This window comes from Oncorhynchus nerka, linkage group LG16, assembly GCF_034236695.1.
Source record: "Oncorhynchus nerka isolate Pitt River linkage group LG16, Oner_Uvic_2.0, whole genome shotgun sequence".
Lineage (NCBI taxonomy): Eukaryota > Metazoa > Chordata > Actinopteri > Salmoniformes > Salmonidae > Oncorhynchus > Oncorhynchus nerka.
In genome coordinates, this window is record NC_088411.1 from 19,797,082 (window position 1) to 19,816,734 (window position 19,653).

The 19,653-nt window shown below is 41.9% G+C and overlaps 2 protein-coding genes across 2 annotated transcripts in view; one reads left to right on the plus strand and one right to left on the minus strand.

The window, feature by feature from the left end:
* Positions 1 to 693: 693 nt before the first annotated feature.
* On the plus strand, positions 694 to 15,337 carry LOC115144183 (SH3 domain-binding protein 1-like). The gene is made up of 18 exons (XM_029685010.2): positions 694 to 982; positions 4,856 to 4,898; positions 5,037 to 5,141; positions 5,234 to 5,310; positions 5,403 to 5,514; positions 6,881 to 6,957; positions 7,122 to 7,209; positions 7,321 to 7,389; positions 7,506 to 7,590; positions 7,828 to 7,964; positions 8,121 to 8,229; positions 8,352 to 8,433; positions 8,551 to 8,631; positions 9,762 to 9,875; positions 10,239 to 10,336; positions 10,605 to 10,767; positions 10,853 to 11,208; positions 13,428 to 15,337. Exons 1-18 carry the CDS (start codon positions 936 to 938, stop codon positions 13,682 to 13,684), a joined length of 2,100 nt encoding a protein of 699 aa, XP_029540870.1. The 5' UTR covers positions 694 to 935; the 3' UTR covers positions 13,685 to 15,337.
* Positions 15,315 to 19,653, minus strand: part of LOC115144184 (cdc42 effector protein 1-like) — a 29,380-nt gene continuing 25,041 nt past the window's right edge. The window contains exon 3 of the mRNA XM_029685011.2: positions 15,315 to 17,481. Within this exon, the coding sequence (XP_029540871.2) occupies positions 16,721 to 17,481 (761 nt within the window). The 3' untranslated portion in view covers positions 15,315 to 16,720. The remainder of the gene's footprint in view (positions 17,482 to 19,653) is intronic.

Here is a 19,653-nt window from a genome sequence, read left to right on the forward strand (position 1 = left end):
ACTTTCAAAGTTCTTGAAATTTTCCGTATTGACTGACCTTCATGTAATGATGGACTGTCATTTCTCTTTACTTACTTATGCTGTTCTTGCCATAATATTGACTTGGTCTTTTAACCAAATAGGCTGTCTTCTGTATACCGCCCTGACCTTGTCACAACAGAACTGATTGGCTCAAACCCATTAAGAAGGAAAGTAATTCAACAAATTAACTTTTAGGAAGGCACAGCTGTTAATTGAAATGCATTCCAGGTGACTACCTCATGAAGCTAGTTGAGAGAATACCAAGAGTGGGCAAAGCTGTCATCAAGGCAAAGCGTGGGTACTTTGAAGAATTTCAAATATAAAATATAATTTGATTTGTTTAACACTTTTTTGGTTACTACATGATTCCATATGTGTTATTTCATAGTTTTGATGTCTTCACTATTATTCTACAATGTAGGAAATAGTACAAATAAAGAAAACATTCACAAAAATGTCTACAAACCTGCTTTCATTATGAGTATTGTGTGTAGATTTATGAGGAAATGTTTTTATTTAATCCATTTTAGAATAAGGCTGTAACATAACAAAATGTGGAAAAAGTCAAGGGTCTGAATGCTTTCCAAATTCACTGTATATATTATTTCACATTGATATTGAAAAACCCCTCTTCCTCTGCTGCTGCTTCGGTTGAGGCAACTTCCTCTTCTCTTAGAGCTCTGTGTGACTGAGTGGCGGTTGAACACAGTCACAGAGCACATTTTCAAAACAAGAACGTATACTGCTGGATGACAGAACATCACACCAACAACACACACTGAAGAAAACCACTTGCAGTGGTGTCTGCTCAACGAAATAATACAGACACTGACTTGGCAACACATGACTGAGGACCTGGCTGGAGTCAAGACAGAGGGATCATTTGTAAGAGGCGGGCTGACTCCTATGCAACCATGCTGAAATCTTTCAACCTCTTGAAGCAGCTTGGCTCTGTGGGGAAGTAAGTACTTTCATGTGCCATTTTGGACTTTTTGTTTTTTTGGAGGGGTATACATTTGTGAAAATACAATGGCCTATTTATTTTCAGTTCTAATACAATAGTTATTTTCAAAGAACTTGGAACTAACTGCATAGAATGGAGAATAAATGGTGAAATACTGTACTTCTAACCAATGCTATCAAGTTTTGTGACAATCTAAACTCTAAAGTCTGATTCTACGTTCTAATCTTAGTTATTTTCATCATGAGCATCTGTGGGTGAAAGAAGAACCTTTAGACAAGCTTTTGGTGAGTGGGGAGCCTGTTTGGTAGAGTCCACAGGAGGTTGGTGGCACCTTAATTGGGGAGGATGAGCTCATGGTAATGGCTGGAGCAGAATCAGGGGTATGGTGTTAAATACATCAAACACATGGATGCCATTCCATTTGCTCCGTTCCGGCCATTATTATGAGCCGTCCTCCCCTCAGCAGCTTCCTGTGGTAAAGTCATCTGACTTCTGCAAAGGACAGAGTATCTTTGGTGTCTGAGGACAACCACAGAGTTCATGATCATCATGCCACCGTTGGTATGAAAGTAGGAGGAAGAGTGAAGCAGACAGGGTTCCATGGTGTAGTGCGAATAGTGGATGACTGTAATATTTCATCTTCATGAGTGAGAGAACAGTCATAACAATGAATAATTATTTTGAATGGCGCCACGGCAAGATTACGTGCATCATGTCTTACTTTGTGTGTGGCCTGTGACATAATGACACAGCAGAGCCATATATTTAAGAGAGTTAGGCCAACTTTTAGAATTTAGAATATTCTAATTCTAGACATTCGGTTACATAGCATTGTTTAAATATTTGCCATGTCATGTCAATGGGGAGCTAACATGGCTACCATAGAATGTTGAAATGTCATGTACAATAAATACATTAGCCAGAAAACGACTGGCCACACCTCAGAGCCGGGTCCTCTAGGTTTCTTCCTAGGTTCCTGCCTTTCTAAGGAGTTGTTCCTAGCCAACGTGCCTCTACATCTGCACTGCTTGCTCTCTGGAGTTTTAGGCTGGTTTCTGTATATGCACTTTGTGACAACTGCGGTTGTAAAAAAGGGCTCTATAAATACATTTGATTGATAATGCAGTAACTACATTGGCAAAACTCTCTAAATATATGACTCTGGGGGGTTAAATTGTTAACTTGAGGGCACATCCCCGCCCACAAGATTCATATCTACCTCAATTACATCGTACCCCTGCACATCAACTCGGTACTGGTACCCTGTGTATATAGCCAAGTTATCGTTAATCATTGTGTATTTATTCCTCATGTTATTATTTTTCTCTCTTGTTGGGAAGGGCCTGTCAGTAAGCATTTCACTGTTACTCTACAACTGTTGTTTATGAAACTTGTGACAAATACAATTTTATTTGAGATTCCCCTATACCTTAAAGAGTAAACTGAATGTCCTTTGATCCAGTAATGTCCCATGTACATAAGCCAATCTGTACATTTGTATGTATGTGTATTATGCTTCAGATCAGCAAAAATAATGTAATTGGATACCCACGTCGGGTTGTTGATAACCACGTCGGGTTGTTGATGCCCACGTCGGGTTGTTGATAACCACGTTGGGTTGTTGATGCCCACGTCGGGTTGTTGATACCCACGTCGGGTTGTTGATAACCACGTTGGGTTGTTGATGCCCACGTCGGGTTGTTGATAACCACGTCGGGTTGTTGATACCCACGTCGGGTTGTTGATACCCACGTCGGGTTGTTGATAACCACGCCGGGTTGTTGATAACCACGTTGGGTTGTTGATACCCACGTCGGGTTGTTGATGCCCACGTCGGGTTGTTGATAACCACGTCGGGTTGTTGATACCCACGTCGGGTTGTTGATAACCACGTCGGGTTGTTGATGCCCACGTCGGGTTGTTGATACCCACGTCGGGTTGTTGATACCCACGTCGGGTTGTTGATGCCCACGTCGGGTTGTTGATACCCACGTCGGGTTGTTGATACCCACGTCGGGTTGTTGATGCCCATGTCGGGTTGTTGATACCCACGTCGGGTTGTTGATGCCCACGCTACCCTGGCTGATAGCTGAGCGTGTCTGCAGCAGGTTGCAACAGACCATGGAAGTGGTGTGTTTGCAGGCCTCCATGCCACTGACGCGTTTCAGGCTATTAATAATCCCTGGTAATTAACAGGGCGGCTGCACCAGAACAGAGCTCTAACCACAGTAAAGGAGCCCCTACCTACACTATTCTCACTTTGTTCAGAATAACTGACTGTGACCTTAACTATACAAAAAACACACACAGATAGAAAGACACCTAAGGGCTTTTGTTTAGTTAAAGAAAAAAACTGTTAGAAATGCTTGGTCTTCACTGCAGCTGTTTCACTGATGTAACACTGCTCTCTATCAGATGCTGCTGAAACTTCATTGCCATTCTTTCATTCTCTTTTGCTCTCTCTGCCTGTCACTCACTCACTCATCCTACCTGTAAGTCCCCTAAAACAGCCCCCCCCCCCTTCTCTGGCCTGGTTTCAGCCCACAGCAGTAGCCTCTACTCTCTAACTTTAAAGGATAACTCTCAACCCCAATTTCAGCATAACCCAACCGCTATCCAATTTTTATAAAACGCATTCAAGTGAAGTTGTGGGTTGGAGGGAATTACTGTTTACTGATTTGGGGGGGGATGGGTAAACAGTTGCAATTGATCCCAACATTTTCTCACTAAAGCATACTTACCAGTCCACTGGCACGCTTTTATCATAAAATGATGTGCATTGTGAGCAAATACAGCTCTGGACAGAAAATATAATCTTTCTAATGTAGTATTGTGTTGGTAGGAACAGTGTTATCATCACCTTGAAAATGAATCCAACCTGCGTTGCAATATTTACACAGTAGCTCTTTTTCCAATGGTCAAATTAACTCACAGATTGCTCTTGGATATTGTTTAAAAACATAGTTACTTGTTACGGTTTTCTTCCGTCGAAGGAGAGGCGGACCAAAATGCAGCGTGGTTATTTTTTATTCATCTTTAATAAAGGATAAACACGACCAACACAAAAACGAGCCGTGAAAACCTAAACAGCCTTATCTGGTACAAACAGAGATAGGAACAATCACCCACGAAACACTCAAACAATATGGCTGCCTAAATATGGTTCCCAATCAGAGACAACGATAAACACCTGCCTCTGATTGAGAACCACTCCAGGCAGCCATAGACTATTCTAGACAACCCCACTAACCACTATCCTATTACCTACAACAAACCCCTAGACAAAACACACCACATAAAATAACCCATGTCACACCCTGGCCTGATCAAAATAATAAAGAAAACACAAAATACTAAGACCAGGGCGTGACATTACTACCAGGGCAACCTCTCTCACAGGTATACTTTCACTTATCAGAATTAGAAGTATGTGGGCAAGGGATGAATATTGTAAATAAAGGATTTGAAAACAAAAAATACCTGCCCCGTGTGGGATTAGAACTCACAACCTTAGCAGACTGCACCACCATAGGAGTTGGGGGAAAAATACACGGAGTCGACATGACCACTATTGTCATCTACTTGTTTTTACGACGGATGTGGCTATGAATATAAATGTCCTCGTAGCCTAAATGTTTTCTTTCTTCGTAAAAGCACATAGATGTATGAATGAAACGTTAAGCAAAAATGTCGCATTTGATCATATGCGGAAATGTGCCTTACTGTTTATTTTATTTTGTGTAATGTCAGTATTCTATTCAAAAATATACTGTATTGGCACACTCCACTTACCAAGAACATTGCCAAATAAGACTGCAACACACTGTAACACAAATATTGCCTGAAAGCCTGTTTTAACATTATTAATAGGTCACAGGATGCCACAGATCTTCTCACAGAAGATCTGGTTATGGTGAGTTAAGGCTGATGATAAAGGGTGACAGTGGTGGCTCATTTCACTACGTGAAAATATTTCTCAGTGAATACACTTGTACCTAGCTCAGTGTGAACATAAGATACGCTCTATATCTGTCATTTTCATTGGTCTAAGGTGGAGCAGCGGGTGGAGCCAGCCAAGAAGGCAGCGCAGGTTATTCACAAGAAGCTGCTGGGCTGTCTGCAGAGTCAACTAGGGCTGGACACAGAGAGAAGAATGGTAAAGTCTATACTCTTTCACCTTTCACCCCTGACCCTTGACTTGAAGTCATTCTATTATGATTATCAATATAAAATTATCTCTCTCTCCAGAAAAAACTCCCTCTCATGCTGCTCTCTGTTAGCATGGCTGAGAGCTTTAAAGACTTTGATCCAGACTCTTCTATCAGGTACTTTAAGTAACCAAACCATGTATTCAATCATCCAAATGATCAGTTGAAAATTCATCAATGAATCAATTAGTCTATTTCCTCTCTGATAGGAAAGTATTGGAGATGTGTTGCTTCATGGAGAGTCATCTGGCCGCAACACTGTCTGACTTTGAGCTGAAGCTGGAGAAGGAGGTTTTGGAACCTCTCAATAAACTCAGTGAGGTAAGGGCTGCAGGAGCAAGAGTTATTTAGACACTTTTGGATAACAATTTAAGTTTGTGATTATGTAGTATTACATATGAATACTTTAAAAAAATATATTTATATTTTTTTATTTTTTTTATTGCCCCCCCTCTTCTGAGGACAACAGTAATTTTGTTTTATATTTTAGTTTTTTACACTTTTTTGTTACATATGCATTTTACACACATTTGACATACATGGTACTTTTACACACAGTAATTACACAACAAAGATATTGTTTTTGGATTATACACATGACATTTTGGGCTACTCTCAGCCCGTCCCACCTATCTCTGTAGACATCCTCTTTTGATATCCACGTGCCATGTATTTTTCAACTGTGCTGTGATGTTTTACATTCATTTTCAACCTTTCTAATCGCACAGTATCCACAGATTGTGAGTTAAAGAGGAACATTTTTCCTAAGATTATTATTATATTGCTGATTGACTGATTGACTATGGCTTTCCAAATTGCCCAACACTGCTATTTGTAGGGATCATTTTAAAAGACTGTTGTGATTTTTCAGCCAGAAACCAGAATAAATTATCTAAGGATTCTGTTTCTTCACAGCAAAATATGCAGAGCTGAGATTGTTGTATGTCCCATATATATAACATTCTCTTGGTGGCAAGAATTTTGTTTCATAATTTCAACTGAAAACCTCAATGTTGAATGAAGCGTTGTTTTCTATATCAATTCATACACCATGTGCATGGAATCGATACATCGAAAATCTCTTCCCAGATATTTTTGCAACGTGTATGGCGCAGCTGTCAATATTTTTGTCCTCAAATGAAACTGGCATATTTTTCGATATATATGCCAACCTTTTTCAGCCAATTTTGGTCTTTAATATACAGTATGGCAGACAGACAATTCCCTACCTTCTCCACCTTCCACTTGACTCATCCATTTTTGAGGTAATGCTGCAATCAGTAAAACTTTGGATTGAGAAAACATTTCCATATATTTTCGATAGCTGCATATGTGACATAACTACACCATTCCTATTCATAATATTTGTAATAAATATAATACAATTTTACAAAATCCATAATGTTTTTTTAATCAATCAGTATATTTGAGTTGAATCATAATATTGGTTATAATATTTTTTCTGTATTTTCTGGTAGATAATATTGGAATTGTAACCAGCTTTGCAAGACTTTTTTAAAGGAAGAGTGATACTTTGAACAAGGTTTCATTTTCAATTGAGAAGTTGTAATCTGTATAAAGGCCAAAAGGCTATTTTTAAACAAAGGACGCACCTTTCTTAGTAATCTACTGGAGCTTTAGTGAAGCTTTAGTGAGAGATGTAATGACATATGTACACTATCTGTAGGAAGACCTTCCAGAGATTCTCAAAAACAAGAAGCAGTTTGCCAAACTCACAATGGACTGGCACAATGCACGCAACAAGTGGGTCACACATTCTGTGTGTTTGTATTTGACAGATCCTATATGCTCCAGACAGTACACAGTTAATTTATACATATATAATAACTACCTTTAGTCAGTATCTCCATTGAGTCCTTTCTTTTACTTTTTATGGCTTCTGATCACGAATGACTTTGCCCCTTCAGGTCCCAGGCCAGTACGGGACCTCAGGCAAAGCAGGATGGGCTGAAAGAGGAGGTGGAGGAGGCCTGGAGGAAACTGGAGAGCATCAAGGTGTTGTATGGTGTTGGATGTTACTGTTTCAGACACTTTGTTGTTTAATGCAGTAGTTTCAGCCTCTAACATACAGTATTAACTTTTTGTGTGGCTGTACATTCCCTGCAGGACCAATACTCTGCAGATCTGTATCACTTTGCCACTAAAGAAGATGACTATGCCAACTACTTCATTCGTGTGAGTGTGGCCTACTAATTGTCCTCCCTTTCAAGCTGTACTTCCGTTAATTATCATGTGCTATTAGCTATTAGGAATTATAATTGATAAGTGTCTGGGTTGTGCTCTCTCCTTAGCTGCTGGAACTACAAGCAGAACATCATAAGAATTCCCATGACTTCCTCGAACGAAACATCAGTGAGCTGAAAGACAGTCAAACAGGTGAATAGGGTGTGTGTATGTATGTACTGTGTGTATGTATGTACTGTGTGTGTGTGTGTGTGTGTGTGTGTGTGTGTGTGTGTGTGTGTGTGTGTGTGTGTATGTATGTGTGTGTGTATTTGCAATTAAAATACCCAGGCCATACTTAGTGTACATGGGTAACCCCCCCTATCCAATGTGTAGCACCCACTTGCCTAGGATTTGTCCAGTGTGTCACCAGTATGTGTGTTAACACAGACTCCCAGGAGAATAACTATAAGGGGAAGGTTTACGGGGAGCCCCTGCTGACTCATCTGTACAACAGCGGCAGGGAGATCGCTGTTCCCATCCAGGAGTGTGTTCACATGCTGCTGCACACCGGCATGAGAGAGGAGGTGAGGACTGGGATTATTAATCTACTACATGGTATACATGTCAATGGGATATTATTCATTAACTGAGCAGGTGAAAGGACTGTAGCCAGTCTACGATAATGTTTGCCCTCTTGGATCAAATCTGTCTATCTCTATCTCCCTTCATCTCTCTCCCAGGGTCTGTTTCGTCTGGCAGCAGCAGCCTCGGTAGTGAAGAGACTGAAGAGCAGTCTGGATGGAGGGGTCGTGAACCACAGTGAATTCACTGACCCTCATGCAGTCGCAGGTCAGAGAGACCGTCCCTGTTGACAGTACCCCTTATTCAAGGTTTTCAAGTTTCAAATATCTTTACTTGACAGTTAAACAATGCATAGGCACTAAGCAGCATTTTCTCTTTTATCCACGTAGGGGCTTTGAAAAGCTACCTGAGAGAGCTGCCTGAACCACTCATGACCTTTGAACTCTACAATGATTGGTTTCAAGCAGCAGGGTAAGGTCCTTGATTGGTCTACATCTTAAAAGCATACAGTACATAGGGTCTTTACATGATTTCGCTCCCCTCTAATTTCTGCTCTTCAAATGTCTGTCTGTTCCCCTCTTTATTTAGGGAGAAAGAATTGACAGACAAACTTGAGCAGTTTAAAATTGTGCTGAAGAAGTTACCATCAGAAAACTACAACAACCTCCGGTATGTCCATATCTCTGTAACCCATAGCTCTCTCAGATCTTGACCGATTCCTGTGTGAAGTTGTAAAAACTCAAGAATGATGCAGGGTGTATGATTGTGAATATCTCGCTAGCCATATTACAACTATGTGTTGTGATAATTGCGTTGCTATGACCTGCTAGTTCATATGCCTTGGCACCGTGATATATAGGCCTACGGTCGAGACAATAAGAAGACACAGTGGCAGAACTAATTCAACCACACATTTGTTTCATTACAAAACCCGGAGAGCAACATCTGTCCGGTGAAGTCCACAAAACATATTGCATGTAACAAACAGTTACATGACCTAGAGCATGGTCAAGCAAGGTAATGTTTCTGACATTTTCGAACTACTAAACAACTATAGATTTAGAACCATTGAGAGTTGTCGCAAAGAAAACAGGAGCTGTCTTCACTATTCCAGCGTCATTTCAGCATCATCTAATAATCTATGCCAAAAATGCACAAAACTATTTAGTCCAATCAATGTAGGCTAAATATGATGTGGCTGGACCTATATACTATTCAGTGTCAGAGGAAGGCACAAAAAATGGTCAAAGTCTCTAGTCACCCAAGTCATAGACTGTTCTCTCTGCTACCACGCGGCAAGCGGTACCGGAGCGCCAAGTCTAGGACCTAAAGGCTCCTTAACAGCTTCTACCCCCAAGCCATAACACTGCTGAACAATTAATCAAATGGCCACCCCGGACTATTTACATTGACACCCCCCCTCTGTTTTTACACTGCTGCTACTCACTGTTTATTATCTATGTATAGTCACTTTACAAATTACCTCAATTTACCTGTACCCCCACACACTGACTCGGTACCGTGCCTCCTGTATATAACCATATTATTGTTATGTAATTTTCTTGTGTTACTTTTTCATTTTGATAAAATGTTTTTACTTTAGTTAATTTAGTAAATATTTTCTTAACTCTATTTCTTGAACTGCATTGTTGGTTAAGGGATTATAAGTAAGCATTTCACAACTGACCTGTTGTATTCGGCGCATGTGACAAATAAACTTTGATTTGATTTGATGAATACACGCCACTGTCTGTGCTTCCCCTCCCTCCCTCCCTCCCTCTCTCTCTCCCCCCTATTAGGTACCTGGTACAGTTCCTGTCGTGCCTGTCAGAGCAGCAGTCGGTTAACAGGATGAGTCCCAGTAACATTGCCATAGTACTGGGTCCCAACCTGCTGTGGCCTCGCATGGAGGGGTGGGTACTACTGACATACTGACAGAGAGATGAAACTGAACCACTCTATTAGTCTGTCATAATCGCCCTGTCTCAATGTTCTCCCTGGTGTCACTTTCTATTGTTACATGATTGTTATTAATCTGATTATGTCTGTTTAGCTATGTCTCTGTGCTTTTTAGTACTTGACTTTAACCTATGTGTGTTTCTTTCTTTCTCTCTCTCCCTCTCTTTCTGTCTCACTTTCTCATCTCTCACCCCTCATCCCGCTTCTCTTTCTTTCTTTCTTTCTTCCTTTCAATCTCCCTCTCCCCCGTCCAATTCTGTACCATCATACATTTTTCTCTTCACATCTCTCCATCAACCTCTCTCCCTCTCTTTCAGGGAGGCAGCGCTGTTGGACATGGCATCTGCCTCCTCCGTCCAGGTGGTGGCGGTGGTTGAGCCTCTCATACAACACTCCAGCAGCCTGTTTCATGAAGGTACAGTACCACATTCAATGTGATGTTTGTGTGTTCGAGGGAGGAGCAGTGGGAGTTTTTTTAGGGATGAGTTGATTTGCATGAAATGTGTGGAAGTTAGCTACTAGATAACTGAGAGGGCTGCTTGAACCCCTTATGACCTTTGGATAGTATTTTTATTCATTCACTTATTTTTGTCTCACTATGTTGAACTGTATGTTAGGTAGGTCTATGTATTTTGTATGGAACACGGTTTCTCAAAGTAGGCCTGTGTTGTGTTCCTTTCCAGAGGTGGACTTTGAGATTCCTGAGCTTCCTGGGGTCCCAGATTTGAACATGTTAGAACCTCAAACTTCAGAGTCTGGGAAAGAGAACCTTGTCAGAATGACCTCCTCCTCTTCATCATGCGCTTCCTCTTCCTCTTCTCATGCTTCTCTCTGTAAAACAATCAGGTACCACAGGCACAGACTGAACAGGATGTATGTTCACTTTCTATTATAACCGTGTGTTATCTAACACCAACCGTCTCCTCCACAGCTCAGCATCTCAGGACAGTGGAGGTTTTTTCATCATTAAGTCAGGCTCCATTGGTCGTAGAACCACCACCTGGGGGAACCCTGCCTCAGACCCACCATGCTCAACCCCACTTAACCGTACCCCAGTCCATACCCAGAGCCTGTCCCCTGTCCCAAGCCCGACACTGGTCCACAACCCATCCCCACTACCCAACCCCAAACTGGCACCTGGCCCAACCCTGGTTCCCTCTCCACCACCAGTGTCTGTCTGCAGTCCGACCCAGAAGCAGAGCCCTGAATCGGGCTCACTAGAACCCATCCTAGAGGCCCCACCGGACTCCCCCAGAGCTACACTGAAGATCACCTCACCATACAAACGTAGGTGGCCGTGCACGACGGAGTTGTGTTTTCGATTCCCACGGGGGACTAGTATGAAAAAGTATTCAAATGTATGCACTCGCTACTGTAAGTCCCTCTGAATAAGAGCATCTGCTAAATTACTCAAATGTAAAGCACATAACTCGTGCTAGCTAGCTAACGACATCTAATGTTTAGACAGTAGTGAAGACAATACTTACTTAGACAGTACTAAAGTCCCTCAGAGCACTCACGTTGTGTTATAGACCACCCAGCAGAAGTGACAAACCACTGCCCCATTTTAGTACAAGGAAGCCACGATCCCCGGCAGCAGTGGCTAAAATAACCAACATCTTCTAATGACAAAACTGTCCTGATAAAAAACTGTTGCACTACCACAACCCACACTTGACCTTTTCCACATTTTGTTTGGTTACAGTCCCATTATAAAATTGATTAAATTGATTTTTTTCGTCATCAATCTACACACAATACCCCATAATGACAAAGCAAAAACAGGTTTTTAGACATTTTGCAAATGTATAAAAAAAATAATGACCTGAAATATGACATTTACATAAGTATTCAGACGCATTAATCAGTACTTTGTTGAAGCACCTTTGGCAGCGATTACAGCCTCAAGTCTGGTTGGGTATGATGCTACAAGCTTGGCACACCTATATTTGGGGAGTTAATCCCATTCTACTCTGCAGATCCTCTCAAGCTCTGTCTGTTGGATGGGGAGAGTTACTGCACAGCTATTTTCTGGTCTCTCCAGAGATGTTAGATCGGGTTCAAGCACGGACTCTGGCTGGGCCACTCAAGGACATTGAGAGACTTGTCCGGAAGCCAATCCTGCATTTCTTGGCTGTGTGCTTAGAGTCGTTGTCCTGTTGGAAGGTGAACCTTCGCCCCAGTCTGAAATCCTGAGCACTCTGGAACAGGTTCTTATCAAGGATCTCTCTGTACTTCGCTCTGTTCATCTTTGCCTCGATCCTGACTAGTCTCCCAGTCCTGCTGCTGATAAACATCCCCACAGCATGATGCCACCACCATGCTTCACCATAGGGATGGTGCCAGCTTTCCTATAGACGTAACGCTTGGCATTCAGGCCAAAGAGTTCAATCTTGGTTTCCAGAGAATCTTGTTTCTCATGATCTGAGAACCCTTTAGGTTCCAGCAGGTTGTCATGTGCCTGGAGGGGCTCCCGAGTGGCACAGCGGTCTAAGGCACTTCATCTCAGTGTAAGAGGTGTCACTGCAGTCCCTGGTTCCAGCCTGCATCACATCTGGCCGTGACTGGGAGTCCAATAGGGCGGTGCACAATTGGCCCAGCGTTGGCTGGGGTAGGCCGTCATTGTAAATAAGAATTTGTTCTTAACTGACTTGCCTAGTAAAATAAAGGTTAACAAAATGTTTCTTTTGCATTTTACTGAGGAGTGGCTTCTGTCTGCCCACTCTACCATAAAGCTCTGATTGGTGGAGTGCTGCAGAGATGGTTGTCCTTTTGGAAGGTTCTCCCATCTCCACAGATGAACTCTGGAGCTCTGTCAGAGTGACCATCAGGTTCTTGGTCACCTCCCTGACCAAGTCCCTTCTCCTCCGATTCCTCAGTTTGGACAAGCGGCCAGCTCTAAAAAGAGTCTTGGTGTTTCCAAACTTCTTCTTCCATTTAAGAATGATGGAATGTTTTGGTACCCTTCACCAGATCTGTGCCTCGACACAATCCTGTCTCTGAGCTCTATGGACGATTCCTTTGACCTCATGGCTTGGTTTTTGCTCTGACATGCACTGTCAAGTGTGAGACCTTTTATAGACAGGTGTGTGCCTTTCCAAATCATGTCCAATCAATTGAATTTACCACAGGTGGACTCCAATCAAGTTGAACAAAAATCACCTGAGCTCAATTTCGAGTCTCATAACAAAGAGTCTGAATACTTATGCAAATAAGTTATTTGAGTTTTTTGTTTGTAATACATTTGCAAAAATGTCTACAAACCTGTTTTGTTATTATGTGGTATTGTGTGTAGATTTATGAGGAAATGTTTTTATTTAATCCATTTTAGAAAAAGGCTGTAACATAACAAAATGTGCAAAATGTCAAGGGGTCTAAAAACTTTCCAAAAGCACTGTAAATACATACCCCAAATACTATAATATAATAATACACATCTATAGTCCCAAAAATACGTATTCTAAATGTATCCTCAACACCCCTTTCTCCTTTTTCTCTTTTCACAGCGAGGAAATCCTTCCTTCAACACATGCCGCCCATCCAGAGTAAAGAGCAGGTGGCCGTTACATACTCCAAACCCAGGGCCCCAGCACCTCTAGCACCAGCAGAGACACCCAAAACCCAGCTACAACCTGCACCCAAGCCCCTTGCTCCAGTCCTGAAGAAGACCCTAAGCAAAAAGGGTGCAATTAGGCCACCCCAAATCCCACCTCCCAAGCCCCCAGTACTGGAAAGCAAACAGGTGACCTCTATAGCGCAGTGAGGGGGTAGAGATACACTATATACTGTATACAAAAGTATGTGAACCCCTTCAAATTAGTGGATTTGGATATTTCAGCCACACCCATTTGTTTATGTGTAACTCTGTGTTGTTTTTGTTGCACTGCTTTGCTTTATCTTGGCCAGGTCGCAGTTGTAAATGAGAACTTGTTCTCAACTGGCCTACCTGGTTAAATAAAGGTGAAATAAAATAAAAATACTGACAGGGTGTATACAATCAGGCACACAGCCATGCAATCTCCATTGTCAAACATTGTCAGTAAAATGGCCTTACTGAAGAGCTCAGTGACTTTCAACATGGCCTCGGATTCCACCTTTTCAACAAGGCAGTTCATCAAATTTCTGTCTTGCTAGAGCTGCCCGGTCAACTGTGAGTGATGTTATTGCGAAGTGGAAACGTCTAGGAGCAACAACGGCTCAGCCACGAATTGGTAGGCCACACAAGCTCACAGAATGTGACCGCTGAGTGCTGAAGCACGTAAGGTGTCAAAATCATCTGTCCTTGGTTGCAACACTCACTACAGAGTTACAAACTGCCTCTGGAAGCAACGTCAGCACAATAACTGCTTCATGAAATGGGTTTCCATGGACAAGCAGCCACACACAAGTCTAAGACTACCATGTGCAATGCCAAGTGTCGACTAGAGTGATGTAAAGCTCGCCGCCATTGGACTCTGGAGCAGTGGAAACGCTTTCTCTGGAGTGATGAATCACTCTTCGCCATTTGTTAGTCCAACAGACAAATCTGGGTTTGGCGGATGCCAGGAGAATGCTACCTGCCCCAATGCATAGTGCCAACTGTAAAGTTTGGTGGAGGAGGAATAATAGTCTTGGGCTGTTTTTCATGGTTCGGGCTATGCCCCTTAGTTCCAGTGAAGGGAATTCTTAATGCTGCTGCATACAATGACATTCTAGACGATTCTGTGCTTCCAACTTTGTGGCAACAGTTTGGGGAATGTTCTTTCCTGTTTCAGCATGACAATTTCCCTGTGCACAAAATGAGGACCATACAGAAATAGTCGAGATCGGTGTGGAAGACCTTGACTGGCCGGCACAGAGTCCTGACCTCATCCCCATCGAACACCTTTGGGATGAATTGGAACGCCGACTGCAAGCCAGGCCTAATCACCCAACATCGGTGCCTGACCTCACTAACGCTCTTGTGGCTGAGTGGAAGCAAGTCCCTGCAGCAATGTTCCAACATCTAGTGGAAAGCCTTCCCAGAAGAGTGGAGGTTGTTATAGCAGCAAAGGGGGGACCAACTCCATATTAATGCCCATGATTTTGGAATGAGATGTTTGACGAGCAGGTGTCCACATACTTTTGGTCATGTAGTGTATAGTGTATTATCTAAGCCTGTGTAAAGAAGTGTTCTTACGCTTTAGGTACAAATGTTGACTGTAACCTGACATTTGGAGTAACCTGCTTTGGGTTGCATATCAAGGCCAGAGATGTATTGTGCTTTTGCAGCCAGTCCAACTCTTAGAGAAAAAGTGCTTTGTAGTTTGAGAGCTACCATACATGCATTATATGTTGTGATTTCTTTAGTGCATGTTTTGTATCACAGTTGTATGAATGTTTTCAGACATGTAAATAAAATATTAATGCCCATGCTTATTAAAAACATTTGATTTCATTTATCATTATAGAAATATCATTGGTATCAATAGCAGCACATTGATGCGGATGGGGGACACTGTTTTTCTTAATATAGTCTAAAAATAGGATTCAACCATTGGTTGACAGAATAGCAGACAAGCAGGTGACTATCCTATCGAAAAGCAAGATGAGAGTTAGCTAGACCCATAATGAATTTGGGAAACATGTCTAAATGGGGTATGATGTAAATATGTGAATTAACAAACATACTGTAACAACATTATACTTGTGATTATTACATTGTACAAAATTATCTTCAATTTCATTTCTGAGTGAATTTCTCATGGTTTGTGCTTCATACTGTATCGGTAGAAGAAGCAAAAATGAAGTGTTTGTCTTGGGTGTAATCTTCAGGCAAAAGAGTATTGTTTTCCTGAAGTTAACATCACGTGCTAAGAGTTAAGAGCTCTCTCTTGGCGTAGTTCATTTCCATAGGACTGGTTGGTGGTGAGGGAAAGATGAAGTTGGGTTGAAACCGCTACTACTTTGTCTTCGTGTCCTGCCTTTTGCCTTGAATGAAGTCACACTGAGCATTTTTCTCAGGAAGTCCACACAGTATATTTTGAACCAGCTGTTAACAGACTTACACACTGTTGAGCAATGTCTTTAGTGTTTACATCACAGGAGGCTGCTGAGGGGAAAACAGCTAATAATAATGGCCGGAACGGCACAAATGGATGGCATGGATGGCAAATAGATGTGTTTAATATATTTGATAGTATTCCACTTCAGTCATTACCACGAGCCCGTTCTCCCCAATTAATGTGCCACCAATCTCCTATAGTTTCCATGGTAACTCCTCTGTGCCCAACCACTTTCTCTGGTACATTCTCACACTTTCTACCCCATCTCTTTATTTCTTTGTTCTCCACTGGTTCCAGTGACCTCTTTTAAAAGGACATGTAGTTTGCTATCATTAGCCTGTTCTAGCTCCTTCCATACAGCATGTTTGCTTGGGGAACTTTCAGCATCCATAATCTTTCAATGAGTCTTTCAACAAACATACTTTCCATTACATTTGGGTGAATTTGGGAAGAATTTGGGAACAATCAAAGTCTTTAAGTGAGTCTCCTGACGACATAACATTACATTTCTGAAAGGAATATTTGAAAATTATGAAGAAGGGTTCAAAGCTGAGTCAGGTCAATAGAGACAGTTTCTTAAAACAAGACTTTACAAGGAATTAACCAATAATCACAACCCACTGGGCACAGACGTCAATTCAACGTCTATTTCATGTTGGGTCAACGTAATTTAATTGAAATGACATGGAAACAACGTTGATTCAACCAGTGTGTGCCCAGTGGGACATCTGTTGTAGGTAATTCTAGTTAAACACAATTGAGGCTGTCATTGTAGTTCAGACTTTGATTTCCTCCTCCTCCTCCTCATCAGGTGTAATGCAGATATAAGGGGTTTTCTTCAATGTCTGGCACATGGTCACCTTTCCCTCCAGATCCATCCTCTGCTGCCCCTTCAGGAGCCCTCCAACCCCATAGAGCACCCCCAGCACATCAGTGGAACCCTGGAACCTCTCACTCTCCATAGCAGGCCTCTGTCTAGAGGGGGAGCCCATAACCAAATCAGGCACTGCCCCTTTAAGATGCTGCTCACCTCCATTCACCTCCATTCTCCTAGCCTCCTCTTCCTCCTCTTCCCACTCCATCCCATATGGACTCTTCCTGCTGCTACTACAGTCCTCTCGAAGCAGAGAATCCACCAATGAGGCAGTGGTGGCATCCATCTCCGAGTCCATCTCCGAGCCTTCATTGGTCGCAAACCCAATCGCAGAGCCGCTTGGCTCTTCCACCTCTTCTGCCTCCCAGGCGTGGCTGGGCTCTGGGTGGCCATTAGGGCTGTCAATCAACCCGAACACCTCGCTCATGAGGGAGGGCCCCAGGTCAAATGTGAAGGATGCCATGGAGGACAAGGAGTCGAACCGGGTCATGTGACTGGGGCCAGAGGTCAGGGTCGGGTCAGCGGAGGAGGACAGGAGGGCAGAGACGTCGGTGAGCGAGCCGCAGTGGGTGTTGGGGGTACAGGAGTTAGAGCCTCCCTGCTCCGACTGACGCTCCGCTGAGCGGGAGAGACGGGGCAGAGTGACGAAACCTGACTCCAGACCTGAGATGGAGTAGAGACAGGGAGTTTAGTAGGCATAACATTCTGTATTGTGATTTAGATTTTGACAGAAACTTAAAAATGTAAAATAATAAATGGAATTTCAGTTGGGACCATAGTTTTAACATTAAATAAACATGTGCTTAACAAGTCATATAATAATTTTCATGGACTCACTGTGTTCAATAATAGTTAACATGATTTTTGAATCTTTGTACCCCACTCATACAATTATCTGTAAGGTCCCTCAGTCGAGCAGTGAATTTCAAACAAAGATTCAACCACAAAGTTTTCAAATGCTTCGCAAAGAAGGGCACCTATTGGTAGATTTAATTACACATTGGATTGTGTATCAATACACCCAGTCACTCCAAATTACAGGTGTCCTTCTTAACTCAGTTCCCGGAGAGGAAGGAAACCACTCAGGGATTTCACCATAAGGCCAATGGCGACTTTAAAACAGTTACAAAGTTGAATGGCTATGATAGGAGAAAACTGAGGATGGATCAACAACCTTGTAGTTACTCCACAATACTAACCTAATTGATAGAGTGAAAAGTAGGAAGCCTGTACAGAACACAAATATTCCAAAACCTGTTTGCAACAAGGCACTAAATACAGCAGAAAATGTATCAAAGCAATTAACTCTTTGTCCTGAATACAAAGTGTTATGTTTGGGGCAACTCCAATAAAACACATTACTGAGTACCACACTCCATATGTTCAAGCACAGTGGTGGCTGCATCATTTTATGGGTGTGCTTGTAATTGTTAAGGACTGGGGAGTTTTTCAGGATAAAAAATAAATGGAATGGAGCTAAGCACAGGATACTATAGAAAGAGAAATTATAGAAAGAGAGTTGGCGAGTTACAGTTTTGACTTAAATCTGCTTGAAAATCTATGGCAAGACCTGAAAATGGTTGTCTGACAATGATCAACAACCAATTTGACAGAGTGTGAAAAAATACATTTGAGAATAATGGGAAAATGTTGCACAATCCAGGTGTGGAAAGCTCTTAGAGGCTTACCCAGAAAGACTCACAGCTGTAATCGCTGCAAAAGGTGATTCTAACATGTATTGACTCAGGAGGTTGAATACTTATTATAATCAAGATATTAGTATATTAGTGTTTGTTTAAAAAAAAAAAAATGTTTTTTTATGTTAGCACTTTTTCCACTTTTCCACCAAAAATTACAAAAAAATGTTTTTTCAATTTTAATCCCACTTTGTTCCACAACAAAATGGGGGGAAAGTCAAAGGTTGTGAATACTTTCTGAATGCACTGTAGATGCTCTCCCATCATCAACAGAGGGCAGTGTAAACTATGTCATAAAATAGTGAGTCCTGCCAGTTTCAAAATGCTGAAAAATTCCAACTCTTTCTCTATCTCTGAGTTGGACATCACCTCCCAGGCACGTTGTTCCCAGGACAGATTACTCACATGACATGTCACACACCAGTGCCCTCATGACTTACTGCTTCCATAGCTGAAACAAGACCTGGGATAACTATAGTTTTAACTATGCTTTGTGGAAAGTTAAATACTATTCCGGGGGAACAAATAGTTACTTTGGAGGTGACAACAACTATTTGAATCCCATAAATAACTACTTTTTAAAACTAGTAGAATACAGATTTCAGAAAGTGACTACTTTTAAAAACTACACAGAACAAAAATATAAATGAAACATGCAACAATTTCAAAGATTTTACTGAGTCACAGTTCAAATAAGCAAATCAGTCAATTGAAATAAATAAATAAATGAGGTCCTAATCTATGGATTTCACATGACTGAGAATATAGATGTGCATCTGTTGGTCACAGATACCTTAAAATAAGGGATAGGGACATGGATCAGAAAACCTGTCAGTATCTGGTGTGACCACCATTTTCCTCATGCAGTGCTGAGGAATATAATGCTCTTTTGCATAGAGTTGATCAGGCTGTTGATTGTGGCCTGTGGAATGTTGTCTCACTCCTCTTTAATGGCTGTGTGAAGTTGCTGGATATTGACAGGAACTGGAACAGGTGGTCGTACACGTCGATCCAGAGCATCCCTAACATACTCAATGGTTGACCTGTCTGGTGGGTATGCAGGCCATGGGAGAACTGAGACTTTTTCAGCTTCCAGGAATTGTGTACAGATCCTTGCGACATGGGGCAATGCATTATC

Excerpts from the sequence above, each read along its gene's own strand:
- LOC115144183 (XM_029685010.2), top strand. The coding sequence starts at position 936 with ATGCTGAAATCTTTCAACCTCTTGAAGCAGCTTGGCTCTGTGGGGAA. Across the intron at positions 6,958-7,121 it reads TGGCACAATGCACGCAACAA|GTCCCAGGCCAGTACGGGAC; the intron begins GTGGGTCACACA and ends TTGCCCCTTCAG. Across the intron at positions 7,210-7,320 it reads GGAAACTGGAGAGCATCAAG|GACCAATACTCTGCAGATCT; the intron begins GTGTTGTATGGT and ends CATTCCCTGCAG.